The 23,906-nt window shown below is 37.5% G+C and overlaps 1 protein-coding gene across 5 annotated transcripts in view; it reads left to right on the top strand.

The window, feature by feature from the left end:
- The window catches only part of LOC131427687 (uncharacterized), a 133,095-nt gene that overhangs the window by 84,455 nt on the left and 24,734 nt on the right, over positions 1-23,906 (top strand). For all 5 annotated transcript variants that reach the window (XM_058591101.1, XM_058591096.1, XM_058591099.1 and 2 more), the window contains exons 4-8: positions 19,045-19,208; positions 19,348-19,627; positions 19,699-20,553; positions 20,616-20,760; positions 20,824-21,124. In XM_058591101.1, coding sequence (XP_058447084.1) covers positions 19,045-19,208; positions 19,348-19,627; positions 19,699-20,553; positions 20,616-20,760; positions 20,824-21,124 — 1,745 coding nt within the window. The remainder of the gene's footprint in view (positions 1-19,044; positions 19,209-19,347; positions 19,628-19,698; positions 20,554-20,615; positions 20,761-20,823; positions 21,125-23,906) is intronic.

Here is a 23,906-nt window from a genome sequence, read left to right as displayed (position 1 = left end):
AGTTGTCAGCATTCTAATTTAATTATCGATTAAATTAAATTTCATTATTTAATCAAACCACTTCTTTTGTACTTGATTCGGTGAAATATTTACCTAATAGTTTGGAATTATTTGTTGTATATCGATAATCCGATTGACAGACAAATAACATCATGTAAGACCACGAGCAGACTCTGTACGGTTACATGTTTTATTTGACAAACACAATATTTTTAAGTAAATAATTTTTTAATATTTACAACTGAAGGGATATTTTTACTATTGATGTTTTTGTTGTTGTTAGAATTAAATTTCGATAGCTATCAGAAACCGTAAAATATATTCGACTTTGAATTTAAAACACCATCTAATAGTAAACATAAGAATGTCCTCGCCTAACTACTCAGTATAATGCTCATAAAAATATCACAGACTGATTTGATTTCACAGAATATTGTCCAGTGCACAATTGAATTAATTTATTTGAAAAGTGTACACTATTTAAGTATAAAATCATTTCTGAAACGGTTTATGCAAAAAAAAGGTTCAACTACACCGCGGTTTCCAACAGAAATATTGTCAAGATTTTAATATGCAGTATATTTGACTGTTGACGTTAAACTGGTTTGACAAATACAGGGTCCGCCATGACACTTTTTTTTAAACATGCAATAAAACACAAACGGTTCATCCGATTTCAAAATTTATTTTTTCATATTAAAGTACAATCCTTCCGGTTGATTGTGGAAAAGGATTTCATTCAAATGGCTGCCTCAGCTGGCCTTACAGTATGCCATACGGTTGGTCCAGTTTTGAAGTACATTTTCGATTGTATGTAGCTTTATTTCAGCTATGGCTGCACGAATGTTGTCCTTCAAGGCTTGAATTGTCTCTGCATTGTCCACATAACACTTATCTTTGTTAGCCCTCCAAAGATAATAGTCCAACGGCGTCAAATCATAGCTCCGAGGCGGCCAAACGACATCCGAATTTCAACTGATAATTCGATCTTCGAAGACTGTGCGCAGAAGATCGATCGTTGGCTGTGTGGCACGGAGCGCCGTCTTGTTGGAACCAAATGGTGTCCAAGTCTTCCTCTTCAAGTAACGGGAAGAACCAATTGCTAATCATGGCGCGGTAGCGCTCACCATTGACCGTGGCGGCGGCTCCTGCCTCATTTTCGAAGAAAAATGGCCCAATGATGCCGTCAGACCAAAATCCGCACCAAACCGTCACTCTCTGAGGATGCATCGGCTTCTCCATGATAGCGTGCGGGTTTTTCGTCCCCCAGATGCGACAATTTTGCTTAATAACATACCCGCCGAGATGAAAATGTGCTTCATCCGAGAAGATGATTTTTTGGCAAAAATCGACGTCTTCTTCAAGCTGATCGCCAGCCCAGTTGGCGAAGCGATAACGATAACATTAACTATTTTTGTTCAGCGAAAGGGAAAAACTAAGTTTTTGTCAAATCAGAAGTGACATTAAGGTTACCAATGTCAAAATAGTTGCTAGTTAAAAAAAATGTTAGATGGCGGACCCTGTATATGTACAAAAAAGTTTGAAAGCATATCCGAAGTAATAAACATTTACCGTTTAGAGAACACACGGTCTTTGCACCGTTGTTCGAAACCACAATATTTTACTTTAACACTGAAAATGATTCAACATTTTTTGAATATCTTTTGAAGAGACTCACTATTTGGCTGTTCGAAAACAGCCGTTCATTTGCTATTTCTTTATTTTAGACATAACTCCTAAATGTATACTACAAAGAAGATCATGATAACATCAATGCCCCTGAAGTTTTATCCATAAATGAAATGTGCGTTACGCTTCGATTTTTGCCAAAAATGATCAGATAGTCCATAATCCGATAACTTTTGATCATGATGTATAATCATAACATAAAAATACACTTGTTCTCTGAAATCATGACTCATCAAATTAACAGAATCGGTTTTCTGCTCGTGTAGTTTTTCGTTAGTTCAGTTGCTTAAGAAAATATGCCTTTCGGAGAGAACCGTAAAACGAGTCATTAAATCGTATTCTTCTACTCTTTACCTTTCAAGTAGCAGATATAACAAGGCTAGAAAAGGTTTTTATCATTTCTATATCGATTTGTTCTGGTTTTTTAAAGAAAACATGTGGAAGTGTGTTCTACTTTTGACCAAAAACCCATAAAGATTTTTTAAAAGTGAGGTATGAAGAATAGTTTATCGTTTTCATGATTAAATTCCCTCTAAGATAACAAAAATATATGAAATCGATCCAGAAAAACTATAGTTATAAGCGATCAAAGACACGTTGACGCGAAGGTGAAAGGAACCACTGACAGCTATATCATTGACGTGACAAACTTGCAAGAAAATGCTGTCACGTTCTAAGCCACTTTACATAGCAACTCGATCAAATCGCGATGAACATATTCATGACACTTTGCTCGCTATGATGCAGATTTTTTATTATCACGTTAATATTTTTTTGTAGCAACAAACGAGTTTTAACCATTATTATCAACAACAATATTCTCTTGAACATTGGCAAAGATTGTTGAGTCTAAAAAATATTCGATTCCCAGTGCCATTGACGGCGCACCGATCTGCTCCGAAGAAAATGTTAAATGTTTTGCCAGCTTTACCACACACGAAAAAGTGCACATTACTTTTTCATTGTTTAATTCGTTCTACTGAGTGCCGTGTTGAAACCGTCGCGTTTTCGTTGGCATTACCAGCCTAGGCAACACCTAGTGGAGACCCTAAAAGTATCAGGGATTCCAGCACAGCCGCGGTATGCGGTTTTCGCTCACATACGGCAGCCATGTTTCATTAACGGCTCAACACGGCTTACATCAGTTTCACCGAAACTCCATCCGCCAGCCCAGGTACCGTGCCACGATTTGGCTTTACAAATAGTTTCGGTAGAACTACGAAAGTGAATGCGTGTAACAATATGCTATAGTGGAAATTTCTGGTGAAATGGCATCCCCCGGGGAACGAAATTCGCCAGGATTCGGTTGAAAAGATTTACGAGTTGGAAAATTGGCCCGGTTTCCGAGAAGTTAAAAGGCGTTGTTTAAAAAGCGACTTTTAATTCTCCTGATTATAGAGTTTGAATCGAAACATGACGGATGAAATTCACGGGAATGCCAAACACGAAAATACTACAGTTACAAACTTTGTTTGTATTGTTCACGGAAAAATTAGTGGGTGGTTGAGAAACAATAGAACAATTTTTATAATATTCATGAAAATTTCATAGTTTTATACTACTAGCTGGATTATCCGATATTGTTCGAGAAAGCTTTGTAGATGTTATTGAAACATTCGGAGTTGCTGCCAAAAAACTCTTTCTTTTATAGCGTAAAAAGATAATTTGAGTTTTTTTTTTCGTATTTCCATCTCATTTTCGTTCAGTTTGTGTGGAACCCATTTATCTACCGTTGTGTATTTTTACCATAGCTCTCAGGCGATCGAAAATTGCTTTCCGAGTGGCATTCAACTGCTTCGCCATCCATTGTTTTTTTGTAACTTCTTGGTTAAATAATTAATGGGAAAAGGATCGTTTAACGTACAAAATTTTCGCTTCCATTTGATTAATGAAGTTTGAAAGATTATGATTTTATACAGAATAGAAGTGAACTTGAATTATTTATCGAATTAACGATCTTCTATACGTTAAATTGGTTTCGTCATTACCGATCTTCTGTGTTTTAAAGTACACGGAACTAGTGATCATGAAGATTGGACTCCCGATTCAACAGGAATGATGTTGTCGGTGAAATTGTTTTAACTTTCGTTTTTGCACTTCATGATGAAACTTTTCTTTTCATTTTTGATTCCATCTCATACCATGGTCGTGTCGCTAGGTTAGAGCGAAGCCAATACCTCATACCTACCCAAATCTAGAGCTACGTGATACCTATGGAAGAGAAAGATGAGTCGGCGTCCTTCCGGAAAGTAGGTGACTCATCACCATTTCCTCTCATTCTTATCTTTTATCTGTGAACGATTGGAAATTGTCAATCAAGAAAGGTTATGCAATCTGTGTGTGTGTGTGTATGTGTGTTTGCGTGTGTGTGTGTGTGTGTGTGTGTGTGTGTGTGTGTGTGTGTGTGTGTGTGTGTGTGTGTGTGTGTGTGTTTGTGTGTGTGTGTGTGTGTGTGTGTGTGTGTGTGTGTGTGTGTGTGTGTGTGTGTGTGTGTGTGTGTGTGTGTGTGTGTGTGTGTGTGTGTGTGTGTGTGTGTGTGTGTGTGTGTGTGTGTGTGTGTGTGTGTGTGTGTGTGTGTGTGTGTGTGTGTGTGTGTGTGTGTGTGTGTGTGTGTGTGCGTGTGTGTGTGTGTGTAACGTTTATTTGCACTAACTTTTCTCGGAGATGCCTGAACCGATTTTCACAAACTTAGATTCAAATGAAAGGTTTTGTGGTCCCATACAAAATTCCTGAATATTATTTGGACCCGACTTCCGGTTCCGAAATTAAAGAGTAAAATGTGCAAAAAAATGTGAAAATAAGTGCATCAACTTTTTTCGAAGATGGCTGTACCGATTTTCCAAACTTAAATTCAAATGACAGCTCTTTAGCTCCCATATTCAATTTCTGAATTCATTTGAATCTGACTTCCGGTAGCGGAGTTATGGAGTAAAATGTGCAAAATAATTAAAATATGTGATCTAACTTTTTTCATGATGGCGCGACCGATTTCCATAGACTTAGGTTCAAATGAAAGGTTCTGTGGTCCCATACGGAATTCCTGAATTTCATCCGGATCCGGAATTATAGGGTAAAGTGTGTTAAAAATTATATACCATCACTGGAAAGAGCGAAAAACCGCAAAAAAAATTGTTAAATCGATCTCAAATCTTTTCCAATTGATAGTTTTTTATCAGTAGACGTTCAAACAAACCGATTCCGGTTATCCTTTCAAGAATCGAAGAAAATTATTTTGAAGAATACCACAGTATTATATATGATAGAATGATTGATATGAGAAAGACATCATTACACCACTAGATTGATTAAAACAGGTTTTGGTTCAAGAAACTACAGTTTTGCTAAATGTTAGAATGCATTTCAAGCTTGAGCAGGTACGTGCTATTCAGCTGAACAAAAGTAAGAGTGCATTCTGTTCTGTTCAATACTGTACTGAGCTGTCTCCAAGATGTCGATGTGAGTTCCATTAAACTTGAACTTCAAATTTGATTAGTTTTGAGCCCAATTCGGTTTTTGAGTTACAATGATGAACCCCTTGGTTATAAGTACATATTATTGGAATTATAGATACTTTTCATTCACGATTCTCGAGTGTTTATCAATAATTTATATTTATAGTTAAAGAATTCTTGAAATACAATATGGCGGCTTTCGGTTTGTAGATATTTTTTCAAATAGCTATATAATCTGTATTTTCGAGATGGAGTTGACAAGAAAGTTTATGAAATTAATTTTATATTGATTCCAATTCTAATTTAGTAGTTCTATATGGCCACAATAGATTTGTTGAGAATTTTTCTAATTCGAATGAATTTGAACATTGCATTTTTAATATCATCGTGGTCGGTTTTGTCCTCTGCACAACCTTGTATTCCGTCTTATACCGTTACAATTTTGCAAGTGGAGCATTGAAAGTTTGCAAATTGTACACAATCAATTAACTGGTTCGTACAGTTATCGATATTCGGAAATATGGAAAAAGCATGTCGGATTTATTGGTATTCACGTCTTATAATTATGTCTCTGACATTACCCACTTTTTTACTCTCATCACCACAAACTGTCGGAACCAGATGTCGAATCTCGCTTAAATTCGCAGCCACTTGTGGAACATAAATGCCCTTAATTTGAATGTAAGTTCGTGGATATTTTCTTTGCCATCTCAGAAGAATATGGGAGACCTTTTTTTACAGCTTTTGATAACCATTTCTGGTACTCTCGCAACCACACGAACCATCTCGTAACCCTGGAACCTAAATGAAATTGGAACGGAATTCAGGAATTTTGTACATGTTCGTATGTTATATTATGTATAATATCTGAATCTACGTTTTTGAAAATCGGTCGATCTGTTTCCAAGGAAAGTGAGTGCACTCCGGAACTAGAAGTCGCATCCAAGTAAAATTCAGGAATTTTATATGCGATCATTTCTTCCATTTGAATCTAAGTTTGTAGAAATCAGTACAATCTGCTCTAAAAAAAGCTATTGCATAAAATTGTTACATATTCAAACATGCAGAAATATAGCGATCTTGACAACCTGATTGGAATGGGAATGAACGGCCGTTTACGAAAAATAAATGTTTTGACGAGAAACCAATTGCCCAAAAAGCCATCTTTTTATTTGATGTTTTTTTTTACCCATGATTTGTACAGACCCGGAGTTGTAGACAGTTTTCCATTTGCGTCACTTAGGGGATCATCAGATACACCTCGTGTATTATTAAATCAAATCTTTCCATTTTGCTCCTAAAAGATGTTTTGTCATCAGTACACATTCTAAGCACAATGATTAGTGCTGCAAAATTGCTCACTGCCGTTGTCTACATTTGATCACGCACGTGTCTGGATACACACATCTCTCATTAAAGCATCAATTATGTACCAAAGTGTATCTCCATTCCATTAGCCAGTGTTCGCTCAGTATGCCAGCACAGGCAATATGCGTCGGTAAATAGATGGATGTATGTTCAAACAAGACTGAAGCTTATCCAATTATAGCGTATTCAAGGCCCAAGCTTTATGTCAGTCCTATGTACGGTGTACACATACATTAATTTAAGCATGAAACATAAACGAGGAATTGTTTGTTCAATCAAGCATTAAATTAATTATCCTTCGCTTAAAACAAGCTGATATGTCCTGGATAAGGTGCTCGATTTTGCTGGCAATGTGATATGATGGCAAAACGGAAGGTAAGCAAGGTTCCTTTTCAGTAACAAACAGTATCAGGCGAAGCCGAGTTTACCGAGAGTTTTGGATACCCAGTAAACTCGCTTGTCTTGCACAAATCCGATCCGATAAGTGAGTAAAGGAAGCCAACTGGCTCCTGACTATCACAAAAGCTTCTTTTCCTCGTGGTGTCTCGATGGTATTCAGAAAGGCAGAGTGTAATTTATGCTAAGATGTGTTTCAATAAGATGCATCATGTCACCAACAAAGTAAACATCAGCCAACCCAGGAGCCTCTTACTTTGTTTAGGTTAACACTTGGAGAATAAGTTCCCTTGACTCTTCTGGTACACCAATGCATAAATATTCAGAAATTATTTTTTCAGATATCTCTATGGTTTGGTAGAAAATTTTCTAATAGAGTAAACTATAGAACGAATAGCTCAATAATTGTGCGTTTACAAAAATTATATGGTGTAGTCCCAAATCTCTTTTTTTTCATAAATACGTTTATTTCTGAAGGCAGTTTACATAAGTTTTTCTTCGCCGTAGCATCACTTTTACATAAAATTCTTATCCTAATATAATTCTGAAATAGTCACAACGATTTAAATTTATTAAAACATGTTCTTCTCATTACTTAAATATCATCTTAGGTAATTCTCCATTATTTATGAAATCTACTCGGAAATATTATTTGAACCAAACGATTAACTTCTATAAATTATAATATAAGCTGGTATTTTCAGACATTTTGTTGATAATTTCGAGTTTGTTTGTATCATTATATAATTTCTATTCTAATTTAGCTATTGGTTGAACTCATGGTCGCAGCTGGAATCAGAACTAAATCTTAAAAGTGTCCTTTATTAAATTGAAACTCCAATTATCTTTATGAAATAATAAAGAAGTTTCATGTATGGAAGGTCACGACAAGCAAGAATGTCTCGAACTGGGGCATTGGATAGTCTACCTTGGGCACGCACAGAATTTATTAGTTGAGATCTGACTTCACGATACTCCACGCAAATCCAAACGATATGATCAATATCGCGATAGCCTTCTCCACAAGCACAATGATTATTCTCGGCGAAGGAGATGTGCATCTAACGTGTAGTGATTGGACATGAGTCTGGACATCACACGAATGAAATCCCTACTCATTTCCAGTCCCTTGAACCATGCATTTGTCGATATTTTAGGAATAATTGAGTGTATCCACCGACCCAGACCATCTTTATCCCAAGAAGATTGCCAGCTGGCAAGTGTTCTTTGGCGAGTCGCGCTATAGAATTCGTTGAAAGCAATCGGTCTCTCATAAATTTCTCCCTCAATAGCACCACGTTTGGCTAAAATATCGGCTCTTTCATTGCCTGGAATGGAGCAATGAGCCGGGACCCAGACTATAGTGATTAGATAATTATTGTTCAATATGTTGTTCAGGCACTGTTTTATTTTGCCCAAGAAAAACGGTTCATTCTTGCCAGTCATGTTTGAACGAATGGCTTCAATTGCACTCAGACGATCTGTGAAGAGAAAATAATGGTTTGGAGATAATGTGACGATTACTCTCAAACTATAATGAACTGCTGCTAACTCTGCTATATGAACAGATGCAGGTTCTTGAAGCCTAAATGAGGCCGAAACATTATTGTTGAACATACCAAACCCTGTCGCTTCTTCAATTCGCGATCCGTCCGTGTAAAACATTTTCTCAGAATTTATATGCCTGAACTTACTCGAAAATATTGTTGGGATTTCCATAGAGCGTAGGTGAACCGGGATTCCACGCACTTCGCGTTGCATGGATATGTCGAAAAATAAAGTTGAGTCAAGTTAGGAGGCTGACACGGATAGGAATATATCATGAAGGATTTATTTCCTGGGACATATGGTTAAAATATACTGTCATGAATCTTGTTTGAGATTGAAGCTCGATCAGCCTTTCGAAGCTATTAATAACCAGGGGATTCAGTACCCCAGATCTTTTGGCATTAGGAATTTTCTTAATCATTGCCGGTCTCATTTCACTGTCCGTAGCACGCAAAGTGCTTGCTTCGAAAGTATTCATAAAATATCGGTTCTTATGAGTAATATGAATGAAAATTATTTTCAAACTTTGATACATTCTAATCATTTCAACCATAACTTACTCTGGTCTTATCTGTCACAAGTAACCTTAAAAACTTTCCCGCGACGAAAGACCTAATGGTTAAAATAGAGGTGAAATAAAATTAAATTCAATACAACCTTGACTACTAAACATATTCAAAAACTAAGATTCCTTACCGTAATATCTATTCAACAAGCCATAGCCGTCCTCTTTCAACAAAGATATTGATATTTTTGTGTGTTTAACTTTGCCATCCTATCCCAGTGTTAGGAGTTTTGAGCACTCTACATGATAAAGCGTACTTTGAAAGCAAAGTTGAAGACGATTTTCAATATTGATGCATGCTATAACTTTTAAGCACTTATTCGACTGTGTACAGTACCTTTTGGCATTAAAAATGCCTTACTCTTCATAAAACAGGGCCAGGTGTCATTTAAAGAATGCAAAACTAGACACGTAACAGTTTCCTATCATAATTTTGAATGCTTATAACTTTCTGAATTGTTGATGGATGGATATAATTTAACTACCAATAGATTCGAAAACATTTTATCATTGAAAAATCGATTTAAATTGACCTGTTTCCATGAGCCAATCTCAGCATGCCATAATGATGTCATCCTCTCGTTCGACTTGCACAATACAAACTGTCGCACCAAACGGAATCTATAAATATACAAAAGTATCATTGTTTTTCTATCTAACTTGACCTGGAGTGAAATTCTTGACAACGACGATGGTAATCTTGCGACTTAAACCTTTTCTAACGTTATGACGTATGCAATCGATCAATACGTTCCTAAGCGATTTAGCCAGCCCTCCAAACAGGCTCCTTGAAAAACTGCATAGCTAATACGTTTGAAAAGCTTAAAAAGGACTGCACTGAAGAAATATTCGAAGAATGGTGGTTTAGTGCTTCGACAAAATTACATGCAAATAAACAAAGTATACGAGGTCTGTTCCAAAAGTACCCGGAATTCTCGTTTTTCTAAAAAAATATTTATTTATTCGTCTACATCTATATGGTCCCCTTCAAAGTAATCCCCCTAGATATAATACACTTATGCCAGCGTTTTTTTCCAGTCTTCGAAACACCCCTGATAGTCACTTTTTGTAATGCTCTGTAGCACTCTCAGCGATTCTGCCTTTATCTCTTCAATCGATGAAAAACGCTGTCCTTTCATAGGTCTCTTCAACTTTGGGAACAGGAAAAAATCACACGGAGCGATATCTGGTGAATAAGGAGGTTGTGGCATGATTAAAGTCTTGTTTTTAGCCAAAAAACGTTTGTTTTTTTTATCAAAATTCAGCAGTTTTGGAACGAATTTTGCTGCCACTCGTTTCATGCCAAAACATTTGAAAAAATATGATGGCATGAGCAAGCTGATATGCCAACTTCATCAGCAACTTCTCTAATAGTGATTCGGCGATCATCCATAATCATTTTTGCCACTTTTCCCACATTTTCATCGATTATTGACGTGCTGGGTCGACCGGAGCGTTCGTCGTCTTCAACGTCTTCGCGGCCATCTTGGAAACGCTTATACCACTCGTAAACACTTGTTTTTTTCATAGCAGACTCACCGTAGGCTCTCTGTAACATTTCGCACACTTGGTTACACTTTATTTCATTTTTCACGCAAAATTTAATACAAATTCTTTGACTCTTCAATTCTTCCATTGTTTAAACTAACAAAAATCGCCGAGCTCAAAAAAACACGTCTACACCAGCCGCTACAAGACAGAATGTAAACAATGAATACAGCTGAAAATTTCACCATACATTAGGGACATATGTACCAACACAATAAAAAAAAATTTTGACCACCGCACTCTCCAGACGCGCGTAATTAAAAAAATCCGGGAACTTTTTGAACAGACCTCGTATAAACAGACAGCCAAGCGTTGCTACTCGAACTATTTGCGCAATGTGCAGACAAGGCAAAAGTCCCATCCACAATCATTTTGGAAACGTGTTAACGAGCTTAGAAAGGAGTTGGACCTACCTTCGACTATGTTTTACGAACAACAAACTGGTTCCTGCACGCAAGAGATAAGCGATATGTTTATGAGAAAATTTTCCAGCGTTTTTTCTAGAGATACCTTAAGCCCGTTCCAAATCTCTCAGGCGGCTCTTATTGTTCCCATATAGAGCCAATCTTTGAATTCGATCAATATCGACGCTAACGCTGTTCTAACTGCAATCAAAAACATTAAACCTTCACACTCTGCTGGACCCGACGGTATCCCGGCAGTCTTGAAGAGATTTTCAAGTGCAATAGTAATCCCCTTACGCCAACTGTTTCAACTATCACTTACGACCGGAGTCTTTCCCGTGATGTGGAAATTTTCTTACATGTTTCCAGTTCACAAAAAAAGGAGACAAAAAGAACATTGACAATCTCTAAATTGTTTGATTTAGTTGTTCTAAAGCCAATTTTCGACCACTGTGAACAATACATCGCGGAAACTCAACACGGATTCATGCCGAAACACTCAACTGCTACTAATCTTCTATCTTTTACGACATACATAATGGATGCTATGTCTAATGGCTTCAAAACGGATGCTATTTATACAGATCTCTCCGCAGCATTTGATAAAATCAATCACGATCACCAAACTGGATAGGCTGGGTTTCGGTTCCAGTATTCTTTGATGGATGCAATCCTATCTCTACAATCGACGACTGGCGGTTAAAATCAATGACAGTCCATCGCAGGAGTTCTTTGCTTTTTCCGGCATATCTCAAGGAAGCCACCTCGGCCCACTGATTTTCCTCCTATATTTCAACGATGTAAATTACTCATTGGATAGCCCACGACTATTTTTTGCTGATGACTTAAAGTTAAACCAAGTAATCAAGAGTGCAGAGGATGCTTCATCCCTTCAGCGTCAACTGACCATTTTTTCAAGATGATGCAAAATCAACCGTATGGCTCTAAATGTTAGCAAATGCTCTATTATCACGTTCACTCGTAAGAAAGACCCTTTACGGTTTGATTATTGCCTCCATGATGTAGCGATTGAAAGAGTTACTTGTGTCAAGGATCTTGGAGTTTATCTAGACGAACAAATGAATTACAAGCAGCATATTGGTTACATAGTTACGAAGGCTTCTCGTTGCTTGGGATTTGTTGTGAGAACTGCTAAGCGCTTCACAGATATATACTGTTTGAAGTCGCTCTACTGCTCGCTTGTTCGCGCAACACTCGAATACTGCTCGGTGATATGGAACCCTCACTATGTCAATGGTGTTCTCAAAATCGAGTCAATCCAACGACGTTTCGTTCGTTTCGCTCTTCGCCAATTGCCCTGGACCAACCCTCATCAGCTGCCGAGCTACGAAAGCCGTGGAATACTTATCGGTCTCGATACTTTGCAAGTACGCCGTGACCTGTTCCGTGCAATGCTGATTGCCGATGTCTTGACAAACAATATCGATTGCCCAGCACTTCTTAGTCAAATCAACCTCAACGTTCGGTCCAGAGCTCTCCGCAACAACAACTTCCTCAGATTGCCTCTACGTCGCACTAACTACGGAATCAACGGTGCCGTTATTGGATTGCAACGAACCTTCAACGGTGTTTCTATAGGATTCGATTTTCATTTTTTCCGCAGCCGAATAAGAGAAATTTTTGAAATATTCTTAGAAACAATCATTAGGACTTAAATTTGTCTGTTGATTAAATAAATAAATAAATAAATGAATATGCCAAAACACCTGTTTTGTTCAGTCAACTCCTGGCAGCAAACGATGAAGGTAGTTGGTCTAGCGAGTGGATGACGATGCCGACAGTTGTATCCTTTCGCTCGCTGGATAGCTGTTTTTGCATTGTGTGTGATATGTGAATGCCTTTTTCTATCTGCTGCACACCGTGTTCACTTGAGTATATTGAATACCAATCAGCTGTTTATTCTCCGTTATCGAGCATTGTCAATTTAGTACTATCGTCGACAGATTTTTCAAACCTAATTTGAAGCGCTTGTATCTCGGTGATTTGTTAATGAATTTGTCTAATTAACTTGACTTGGAAGCATTACTTTATTATTGTACACTTAAAAATGGATTGATTTGTCGAAGCTCCATTCACCAACAAAACGATGCCTCGCAAATGGATTCAGTTGAAACTCATACTCATACTGAACTGTCTTTTTTCATAAACCCTAAACCATAAACCGTACTATTATTCAACCAAACAATAATCATGTATCCTAATTGAATGGTTAGAAATTGATATAGTCTTTTGAAGGATAATATTTTGATCTAATATTGCTTTCAAGAATCACATAGAAGGAATCTAGACTAAGTGACAAACAGACAAAAACAATGCAATACAAATCGTTATGCAGTATCAATCCTACCTGAAATAAAGCGCTTCAGAAGATTCAGAATAACATTCTGAAAGATATCTTAAAGCGGCTTCTTTGTTTTAGTACAAATGAGTTGCACATACTCACATGTATAGAATTATTAGATGCAATATCATATAGTATCAAAGGTGATCTGTGATTTTGCATGTATCATTTGAATAGGACCCCTGGATGAAATCGGTTCACCGACAGTTTCAGTTCAATTACTATTTGCATTAAAACAACAAGCGTCTGTTCGCTACGTGCATCGTAATGTCAATATTCGGTCATGTTCATTAATAACATCAAGCTACAATATGAAGAAAATTGTTGAATGATTTGAATTTGATGGATTATGAATTAGTGGGGCATTTTGCTTCACCCAACGTATTCTCCAGACATTGCTCCTTCTGATTAGTGGTTGTTCTGACCGATGCAGCAGGTCATCGGTTTACTTCTTTTGCAGAAATCGATATTGGTTTAAAACTTGGATCACCTCGAAAGACGAGACTTTTTTTCGAGATGGAAAATTTCTTGAGAGGTGGAAAAAGTAGTAACTATCTGTGTACGATAGTTTAATTAATCTTTAAATTCTTTTTATTTTGGAATTATTTTATTTTTAATCCCAAAAATTTTATCATTTGCAAACAATCCAAGCTCTCATACTAGATTAAGTTTTTCATTTGTCACTGTCACTATGTTTTTAAATCAGTACATCCACCATCATCGTCATTTTTTATTTATTATGGGAACCTTAGAATTCTTTCATTTTTAATATAATTGTGATTGGTTGTGTCTGGCATAATTCCTATTTTTTCAGATTCTCGATAATCGATTTGGATCAATGTTTTAAGTTCTTTTCATAAAATCAATGAACGTATAAACTGAAGACTTGTCGACCTCTGTGCTATGTGGATGAACAACGTTTTAAATTACATCGACTCAACAAAAGTGCATGCAAACATATAACCGATCTTTTTGAAAGTCAATCTTGAGTCGAATTGATTTCTCCATGCAAAAAAAAATGGTTAGCCATATCGAAAATATGTGCAATTTATTATTCAAATCGGAGTATGTGGATTATTTACTACATCCACATCTCTGTACACGTACACTTTTTACGTTACTTCCTTTTACACTGGCGTGCGTAACATCAGTCGATCATCACCAATCGAACACAGTTCGCTTTCTCATCTCATCCAAGTCAGTCAATAAAACAAAGCCGCTAACGTTCGTGATGGAAGAAACCAAGTACAGTATTGTGTAGTGAACAATAGAACGACCTCGAAATGAGTGAACAAAACGAACAAAAGCTACCGCCGATACGAAAGCATACAATCATTGTTGACTTCAGGCAGTGCAAAATTCGACATTCGATACGAGGAGTAAATGCATCTTGACATTAAACGTGTGCATTAACTTCAATGCAATAAGACAAATAATGTTGTTTACATCCAGTTATATAAAGAGTTGGGTGCAATTCAATTCGCAAAAGACAATAACAATGTGCACTATGTGTAGCACGAAAACATTAAGTACAACATTCCAGTATTTATGGAAGATAGTGCTATAGTAGTGCGAATGCATGATCTTCCCTCAAGCGTAATCGATCCTTATATTCGCAAAACTATGTCCCAATACGGGGAGATTCTCTCTATCGAAAAAGAAAAGTGGAAGAAGTTTTTCCCCGGTATTCTAAATGGCGTACGTTTGTTACGCATGCACTTGAAGAGGCCTATACCATCTTATGTGACTTTCGGTCAGGATACAAGAGTCCCGTGCAAATCACTTGTTACCTATGACAATCAGATGGCCACAAGTCAATATTGACAAAAAGCTGCTCACTACAGAAAGCCATGTGATAAACTGAGCAAAGAGACAACTACACGAAAGGACATCGGTGCTTCCTTCACTCCAACCCCAAGCAACCCCAGTACACCTGTGACAGCTACCAACTACAATGAAGCATCCCCTTCAACGAATCCATCAGTATCTCCTATAGAACAAAGTACACCAGCTGCAGTTAACAACTTACCCTCCAACCAACCAGCAACTGCAACCAATGTACAACAAGGCGCATCTACAGGAACTAGCAACGAACTCAAGACTGCGAACAATACCACCGATGCGGCAATTGATGACGAGACGAGACACGAACAATGTGCCCTTCAATCCTCGCAGGAGGGAAATGGAAGCTCCTCTCCCCCTAGAAAAAGGGTGACAACGAGATCCAATAAAAAAAAAATCTTCTATTAAAAAAATCGGCTCAATCGGCCACGTAAGGTTGGTACGCATATAAGTCTGAATAAAACTATCTTTTAAATAAAAAAATCATCAATCTAACAACAACGCCTCACGCGATACGAAGTAATGTCGATATCTACTCCCTAACCAAAATAATAAAATACCACATGAATCCTCCTCGCAGTCTAAACTACTTTCATATACGTCCTAGTTAAGCACGATCGCAAAAAAAATATTTGCACGGTTACAAACTTGACGCACGCGTCTTTAACTTAGTGTTTAACCCGAAGAAAAATAGATCCATCGATCAAACGTTCCCCGAGTAAACGAAGGAGTTTAGTCTAAATCGATTTTTAGTACGGAAGATATAATAACACATTGTTAATAAAGAAAATATGAAATACCTCTAAGGACCGATCTCACCTAACCTTCTCCAATTCGCACTCGAACGAAAACGCGAGATGACACATTTTTTGCCTTTCTCATATAGAAAGGTTATGCAATCACTTGAAAAACCGACTAGTGAAAATTGGCCTGGAGGGCCAAGTGTCATATACCATTCGACTCAGTTCATCGAGCTGAGCAATGTGTGTGTGTGTGTGTGTGTGTGTGTCAAATAATCACACTAGGTTTTCTCGAAAATGGCTGAACCGATTTCCGGAATTCCTGAATTTCATTCGGATCCGACTTCCGGTTCCGGAGTTATAGGGTGAAGTGTGTTACATATTGTACACCGTATCTCAAACCGGCGAAACAAAACACGTAAAAACAATTCTAAACTGGTCTCAAAACTACACAAATCGATAGTTATTATCAATAGGCAACTAAACAAACCGATTTCGGCTATCCTGGTTCCCGGTATCCGGTTCCGGAAGAACCGGAAATAGTGGTCATATATACCAAAATGGATCTCACTCACTTTTCTCAGTGATGGTTTGACCGATTTCCACAAACTTAGATTTAAATGAATGGTCTCGTAGTCCCATACGGAATTTCTGAATTTCATCCAGATCCGACTTTCGGTTCCGGAATTATATGGTAAAGTGTGTTCAATATTGTACATTGTCACTTAAAATATTTTCGGATGCTACAAACATTTAAATCGTAATTTAATTCGTTAGTTGGTGGCTGTACGAACCGACTTTGATTATACCGGTTCTCGGGTTCCGGTGGCGGAAGTGCATATAATAGTGAACCCATTTCGTTTTCTTAAGGATGACTTACTCAACCAAAGCACTGTTTTATTCTGTATGTTATGCATAAAAAAATCTCTTGGTTTCTTTCAAAAATCGAAGAGAAAAATTTTTGAATAGAATACCACAATATTATATATATGAGAAAGGCATCATTACACCACTAGGTGGATTAAAACAGGTTTTTTTTTGACATTACATTCCTTTTCTGGCGATTCTGAAATTCAAGATGATTTCTTCCGGTATATTACAATATTCCTTTAAAACCCATACAATATAATTATTTTCGGAACGAATTTAATGAGTAGGTGCCAAAAAACGATATTTGAGGTGTTTCTGAAATCCAAGATGGCGACTTCGGGAATTTTTGTATTTCTTAAGCATCCTCACAGTATCGATATTTTCGGAACGGCGATGAAATGAGCAGATATTGGAAACTTATGTTTAAAGTGGTTCTGAAATCTAAGATGGTGACTTTCGGATTATTGATATTCCTTGAAACCGCTTACAATATGGATATTTTCGAAACGGATTTGAAGAGTACAGGGTCCGCCATCTAACTTTTTTTAACTAGCGATTATTTCGACATTGGTAACCTTGATGTCACTTCTGATTTGACTGAAAATTAGTTTTATTTTTCCGCTGAACGAAAATGGTTGTGTATAGAGCATGCGATGCGTTATCGCTTCGCCAACTGGGCTTGTGATCTGCTTGAAGAAGACGCCGATTTTTGCCAAAAAAACATTTTCTCGGATGAGGCACATTTTCATCTTGGCGGGTATGTTAATAAGCAAAATTGTCGCATCTGGGGGAAGGAAAACCCGCCATGATTAGCGATTGGTTTTTCCCGTTGCTTGAAGAGGAAGACTTGGACACCATTTGGTTCCAACAAAACGGCGCTCCGTGCCACACAGCCAACGATCGATCTTCTGCGCACAGTTTTCGAAGATCGAATTATCAGTCGAAATTCGGATGTCGTTTGGCCGCCTCGGAGCTGTGATTTGACGCCGTTAGACTATTATCTTTGGGAGGCTGTCAAAGATAAGTGTTATGTGGACAAGCCAGAGACAGTTCAAGCCTTGAAGGACAACATTCGTGCAGCCATAGCTGAAATAAAGCTGCATACAATCGAAAATGTACTTAAAATACTGGACCGAGCGTATGGCGTACTGCAAGGCTAGCCGAGGCAGCCATTTGAATGAAATTATATTCCACAATTAACCGGATGGATTGTACTTTAATATGAAAAAATAAATTTTGAAATCGGATGAACCGTTTGTGTTTTATTTCATGTTTAAAAAAAAAGTTACATGGCGGACCCTGTAGGTGTCACTGGTTTAATAATATTTTTTTTAAACCCATACAATGTGGATATGAATGGAACGGATTTGAATCCAAGATGACGGTATCCGGTATATTGTTATTTATGTAAACTCCTTACAATATATGTATTTTTGGAACAGGTTTGATCAATGGATACAGGAAATTACAATGAACCGAAAGTCACTATCATGAAATTCGGAAAAAACCTCAAACGTATTTTCATTGCGGTACATTCGATTGGGATATAACTATATTGTAGGGGACTTCAAGAAATATCAGTAGAGCGGAAGTTACCATCTTGGATTCTAGAACCACCTCAAACATCGTTATGTACTTATCAGACCCAATTCAAATATAACCATATTGTTAGGGTTTTTAAGGAATATCAATAGACCAGAAGTCGCCATCTTGGATTTCGATATAACCCCATTCTCTTGGTCCTACTTTTTACATCCGTTCCGAAAGTATTCATGAGATTGGGGTTTTTCACATTAATTACTTAAAAAAAAAATTTACGAACTAACTCGATTTACGAGCCCCCGTTTAGTTCGTAAATGAAGGTTTCAGTGTATCCATTTCTGGATCTACTCAGAACTATTTAGTTGATTTTGGGATTTATTTTCCTCAATTTTTAGGCTGAAGGCAATTCAAAATATCATTTTTGGATGATATTTTTCGTGCAATCTTATGCGATTTCAGATTGACTTGGTACTCGCAAAGGGATCTGCTCTAGTTCTCTGCACAATCCGGATAATCCTCCAGCAATATGCCGGATTTCCCATTTCGCGCCAAAAGTAATCAACTTTGTTCCTGGGGACGACAACGGCTGCCGAGCTGTGAAATAATTTCTTCAACAAGGCTAATCAAATTTTCACCGTGAATTTACTGACCTTCCGTTTCCATATTACTCGATGAAATTGAATTTCTCACTTTGCTCTGTCTGTTCTAACCCAAACAGGTTTCCTGGTGGACAAGTTCGGTCGCTACAAGCCGGTGGTGATTATGAGTCTGCTGTTAAATGCATTATTTCACCACTCGTTGATGTTGATCCCGCAGCAGGAAATTCCCGGCAAGCTACCGGAAGCATACGTAATGAGACATCCGGAGACGGGCAATGTCGAGGTAGGTGCAATTGCTTTTCGACATGCACTGCTGCCCACTTTCCTTATCCACCATATGAATTAGAAATTATTTCATTAATCTCTGACGACGGTTGTTCTATTAGATTTGGTGACTTTCTAACGCTTTTACACGTTTACAGGTTTGGTGGTCCCCCTGTCCGAGCCGTGAGTGTCCGGAGGAGGAAGAAATTGACATCGTTGTGGATCAGTGTTTGGATCACTGTTTGTTGTTTGAACAGAATCCCAAAATCGAGATTGTTCCTCCGCCTACTTTCTCGCCTATTTTGGCACCCGTAGACGTGGGCGAGAAGGACGATCTGGAGTTGATAGTGAAAAAGAAGACCAACCTGAAAAACATATCGCTGGAAGTGGTTAGCAGTTCCACCTACAGCCCCAGCACAACGGAAGCGTTCCTAGATAGTAAGAGTTATTTACTGTTGATGAATCCGTTGCTTAACCTTATTGCATCAGCTGATTCGTTTGAATTTCAGGACAGATACTTATACATGAGCCCGATTCGGACGAGAACGAGGAAAGTTGGGTCATAGCGGGAAGCGGTGATTCGGCTTTCTTCGTGCTGGACATGCATCCGGACTTGGGAGAACCCATCGAACAGCTTGGTATGGAGATTGAACATGACGACAATGAGACGGTTACCGATTTCAAGACTCGATTTGGTGTGAAGTTACTTTGGAAACAAGGAGTCAACGTCACCGCACTGGAAGAGGAAGACCTTCGGTGCGGAGGCTTGGTGCTCTCGTCCAACATGACCCTGAACAGCAATCAAAGATTGAGTGAGCTGGCAGCGGATTGCATGGTGCAGCGATGTCACTTCCGAAAGAATGGACCGGACATTTGTCCTCCGGACTACAAGGAAAGTGATGATAAAATATTTTGGGTGTATTTCGGGCTCCGCTTCCTGGCGACTACGATGCTTTCTGCCGGTGTAACGATCATGGATCCGATTGCGCTTACTATGATCGAAAAGTATGGCGGCGATTTCGGGCGGGAAAGATTATTCTCTAGCATCGGAATGGCTATTTTCTCTCCCATCACCGGGATTATGATTGATTTCTTCTCTAAGGATCTTGGTTACACCGATTACTCGGCGGCTTTCTATACGTACGATATATTGTTGGTCATATCTTCGATATCTGTGTTCTTGATGCCACTGGGAGAGAAACTACCGGCTGATAATGTATTCAAAGATTTGTGGAATTTGCTGAAGCTGAAACACGTAATCATATTCATTTGGTTTTTGTTCCTGTTGGGCAATTTCTGGGGTTTCATCGAAAGTTTCCTCTTTCTGTATCTCAAAGAACTCGGCGCTCCCAACTATCTGCTGGGTAAGTTTCCCGTAGTAGTTGCGTTGTACGGAGAACTGTTATAGAATGTTTACAATTTACAGGCATCACAATCACCGTTGGAACGGTGAGCAGCATTCCATTCCTTTACGGAGCTGGTCGCATTACCAAAGTGGTCGGTCATGTTAATCTGATAGTGATTGCTTTCGTCGCTCACGCGTGCCGTTTGGTGGGATATTCACTGATTGAGTAATTAATTTGGTCCCTCCTCCCAGGAATGCCATTCTAACGCAACCGTTCTCATCTGCACAGAAATGCTTGGTGGTGCTTTCCCTTTGAGGCCATGGAGGCACTGTCCTGTCATCTGATGTGGGTCGCTGCAGCAACCTACTGTTCACTGTTGGCACCGAAAAATTTACTGGCTACTTTGATCGGTGTTCTCGGAATGGCACATTTCAGCTTAGGACGAGGAAGCGGATCATTCTTCGGTGGATTTTTGATTGGAGAGGTCGGCACCAGAGACGCGTTCCGTTATATGGGTCTAGTGGCGGTCGCCGGTGGTCTGGCGTACAAGTTCATTCACGCCATCTGGTTGAGAAAGTACGACAATCCGGTAAGTAGTTGATGATTAGATGATTAGAAACTTCAAATCAGCTTAAGTTTATAAGCTGAAAAGGATTGACTTTCGACGATTTGGATGAAATTTAGCACACGGCTGCAGTATGCCAAACTATTATTTTGTACGAATGGAAATGGATCAATTCAAGACTACACGGAAAAAAATACGTTACTGCTGTCATGATTAGAAAATCATGAAACCAATCATTTCAACTTATTATGAAACCATGAGCAATAACTCAATAATTTTCCCTAACTTAATCATGGTTCGAAAATGCGTTACCTGAAAAATGTATTTCTTTTGAAGCTGGTAACTCCAATTTTCTACCCCATAAAAATAAAGATAATGAACCAAAAATTGACATCATAAGAGACTAAGCACGGTTACGTTTTTCATTTGACAAACATCAATGTTACATTTTGTTTGAATGTATTCTTACATATTCGATGTGACCGTTGTTGCTAAATATTATAAATAAGACGATTTTTTTTGCAAGAATTCAACATAGAGTTTCTTTTTAAGAGGTTTGATTCACACGGGTTTTTCATGCAGTTCGTTGAAGTGTTTAAATTCTGAAACACAAAATCAAAATTGAAGCAATGAACGCAAGTAAACACGTTATTTTAGGCGTCGTCGTTTTTCAAAATCATAATATTTTAATTGTTAATGATTCTGATTAAAAGAAGTTCGTCGTGCTTTTAACTGAATTTCTGTTGCAAAAATTTCATTCGTAGCAGAAACACGCCTGAAGTTATACCCAACAACGTCAAGTGCGTTAAGTTTAAAGTGTGTAGCCGGGTTTGCATACAAAAACTGCCCCCAAACAGAAAAAAATGTATATACGCTGTTTGAAAGAATTTATATTGGAGATGATTTTCCCAAAATTTTAACCATTTAACTGCCATATTGGTGGAGTTAGGGTAGTTCTTCTGATTTTCATTTTATTTAAATTTTTCAAAAATCTCTTCAGCAAAAAAATTTAAAAATCAGGAATATTTTAGGAATTATGGGAAACCTTTCTGATTTTTTTCAAAATGTTTTACATACATGTTCAAAATTTTCGATTTTTTTAATCGCACTCACAATTTTGGTACCACTCTAGATTTTACATCAAAAATAAATGCATTACGGTGCAATTTTTTCAAATTTTTAAAAAATGTGGACGGGTATAATATTAGACTTCAAAATAATGAATCTTTCGGAAAACCATGCATCTCCATCAAATTGTCATCATCCAATGGAGACGCATGGTATTCAGTTCTAAAAACATATATCACATGCCCTTGGAACTAAATAACATGCGTTTCCATTTACAGATTAAGTTTAGGGCTTAAGAACAATTTTCATAAGGAAAGACCAGTAAAAGAAATATGAATCAGAACTAATAAATTGACAAATATTTAGGTTTTAATATACGATTTAAAGTTTTTGTTTATGAACTGATCAGTCATTTTACATTTATTTTACATTTATTGTATTCAAATCAAATAATAGAAAATGAGAAGCATAGCGAGCAAGGTGGATCGATTAAATGGAGGCAAAGAGTGGTCATAGTCTGAGCTGTATTTAGACATAAGAAGCGGGCTTGAGCTGATACGTGAGAAAAGTACTCCACGAAACATCAGAAAAAGACCTCTAAGTGCAAGTAAATTCGATGAACTATATTTGCAAAAGCGTTTAAAATTCAATATTCATACACAGCTCAGTTTCTCATTCATTCTTAGCTAATACATATTTCGATTAAAGCAATAAAACAATACGTTTTTCCGAAACTGTTTAATAAAGGGAGGAAATGGCAAAAAATTGAAAATATTAAGTTTAAAAGAGCATGTTGTTTGTGTAGAAAATCGACGATGCGAATTAATACGTTCTTTTTGGGTCTTCGGGACTTGCTGCAGGCGCTTCGACTTGTTTTATATCTGGTTTATAGTATTTCTTAGGACTGCTAATAACTAACCTCGAAACCACCAGACTATCCCGCAAGATGTTGAAGTTAGAAACGAACTACTCAACCCCTGGGCACAAGTTGTATATGGAAACGCATGGTATTTAGTTCTAAGGGCATGTGATATTTGATTTTAGAACTACATACCATGCGTCTCCATCGGATGACGTCAATTTGATGGAGATGCATGGTTTTCCGAATGACTTTTTTTAGTCTGATATACCCGTCCACATTTTTTAAAAAATTGAAAAAATTACACCGTAATGTACTCATAAATGACTTATCTTTGATGTAAAATCTATAGTGGTACCAAAATGGTGAGTGCGATTAAAAAAAATCGAAAATTATTAACATTTCTTTTTTAAATGTAATACATTTTTTAAAAAAATCAGAAAGACTCATAATTCCTAAAATATTCCTGATTTTTTTCAATTTTTTTTCTAAAGAGGTTTTTGAAAAATTTAAATAAAATGAAAATCAGAAGAACCACCCTAACTCCACCAATATGGCAGTTGAAGGGTTAAAATTTTGGGAAAATCATCTCCAATATAAACCCTTTCAAACAGCGTATATCAATTTTTTTTCTGTTTGGGGTCAGTTTTTATATAAAAACCTGGCTACACCCTTTCAGCGAAATCAGTCCAAATGAATCATCCGAGAAGTTTTAATCATGGTGTATTATCATAACATGAATATATATAATTTTCCCAAAATCATGACTCGTTTTCTCGTTTTTGCTCATTTCTAGAATCGGAATTTTGCCCGTGTATTTTTGAAAAAGAGCGAATTTATTTTTTAATGCATCTTCCTCAAATCGTCGTAACTGAGGAA

This window comes from Malaya genurostris, chromosome 2 (assembly GCF_030247185.1).
Source record: "Malaya genurostris strain Urasoe2022 chromosome 2, Malgen_1.1, whole genome shotgun sequence".
NCBI classification, from domain to species: Eukaryota; Metazoa; Arthropoda; class Insecta; order Diptera; family Culicidae; genus Malaya; species Malaya genurostris.
This window is presented reverse-complemented; position numbering and strand designations above follow the sequence as displayed.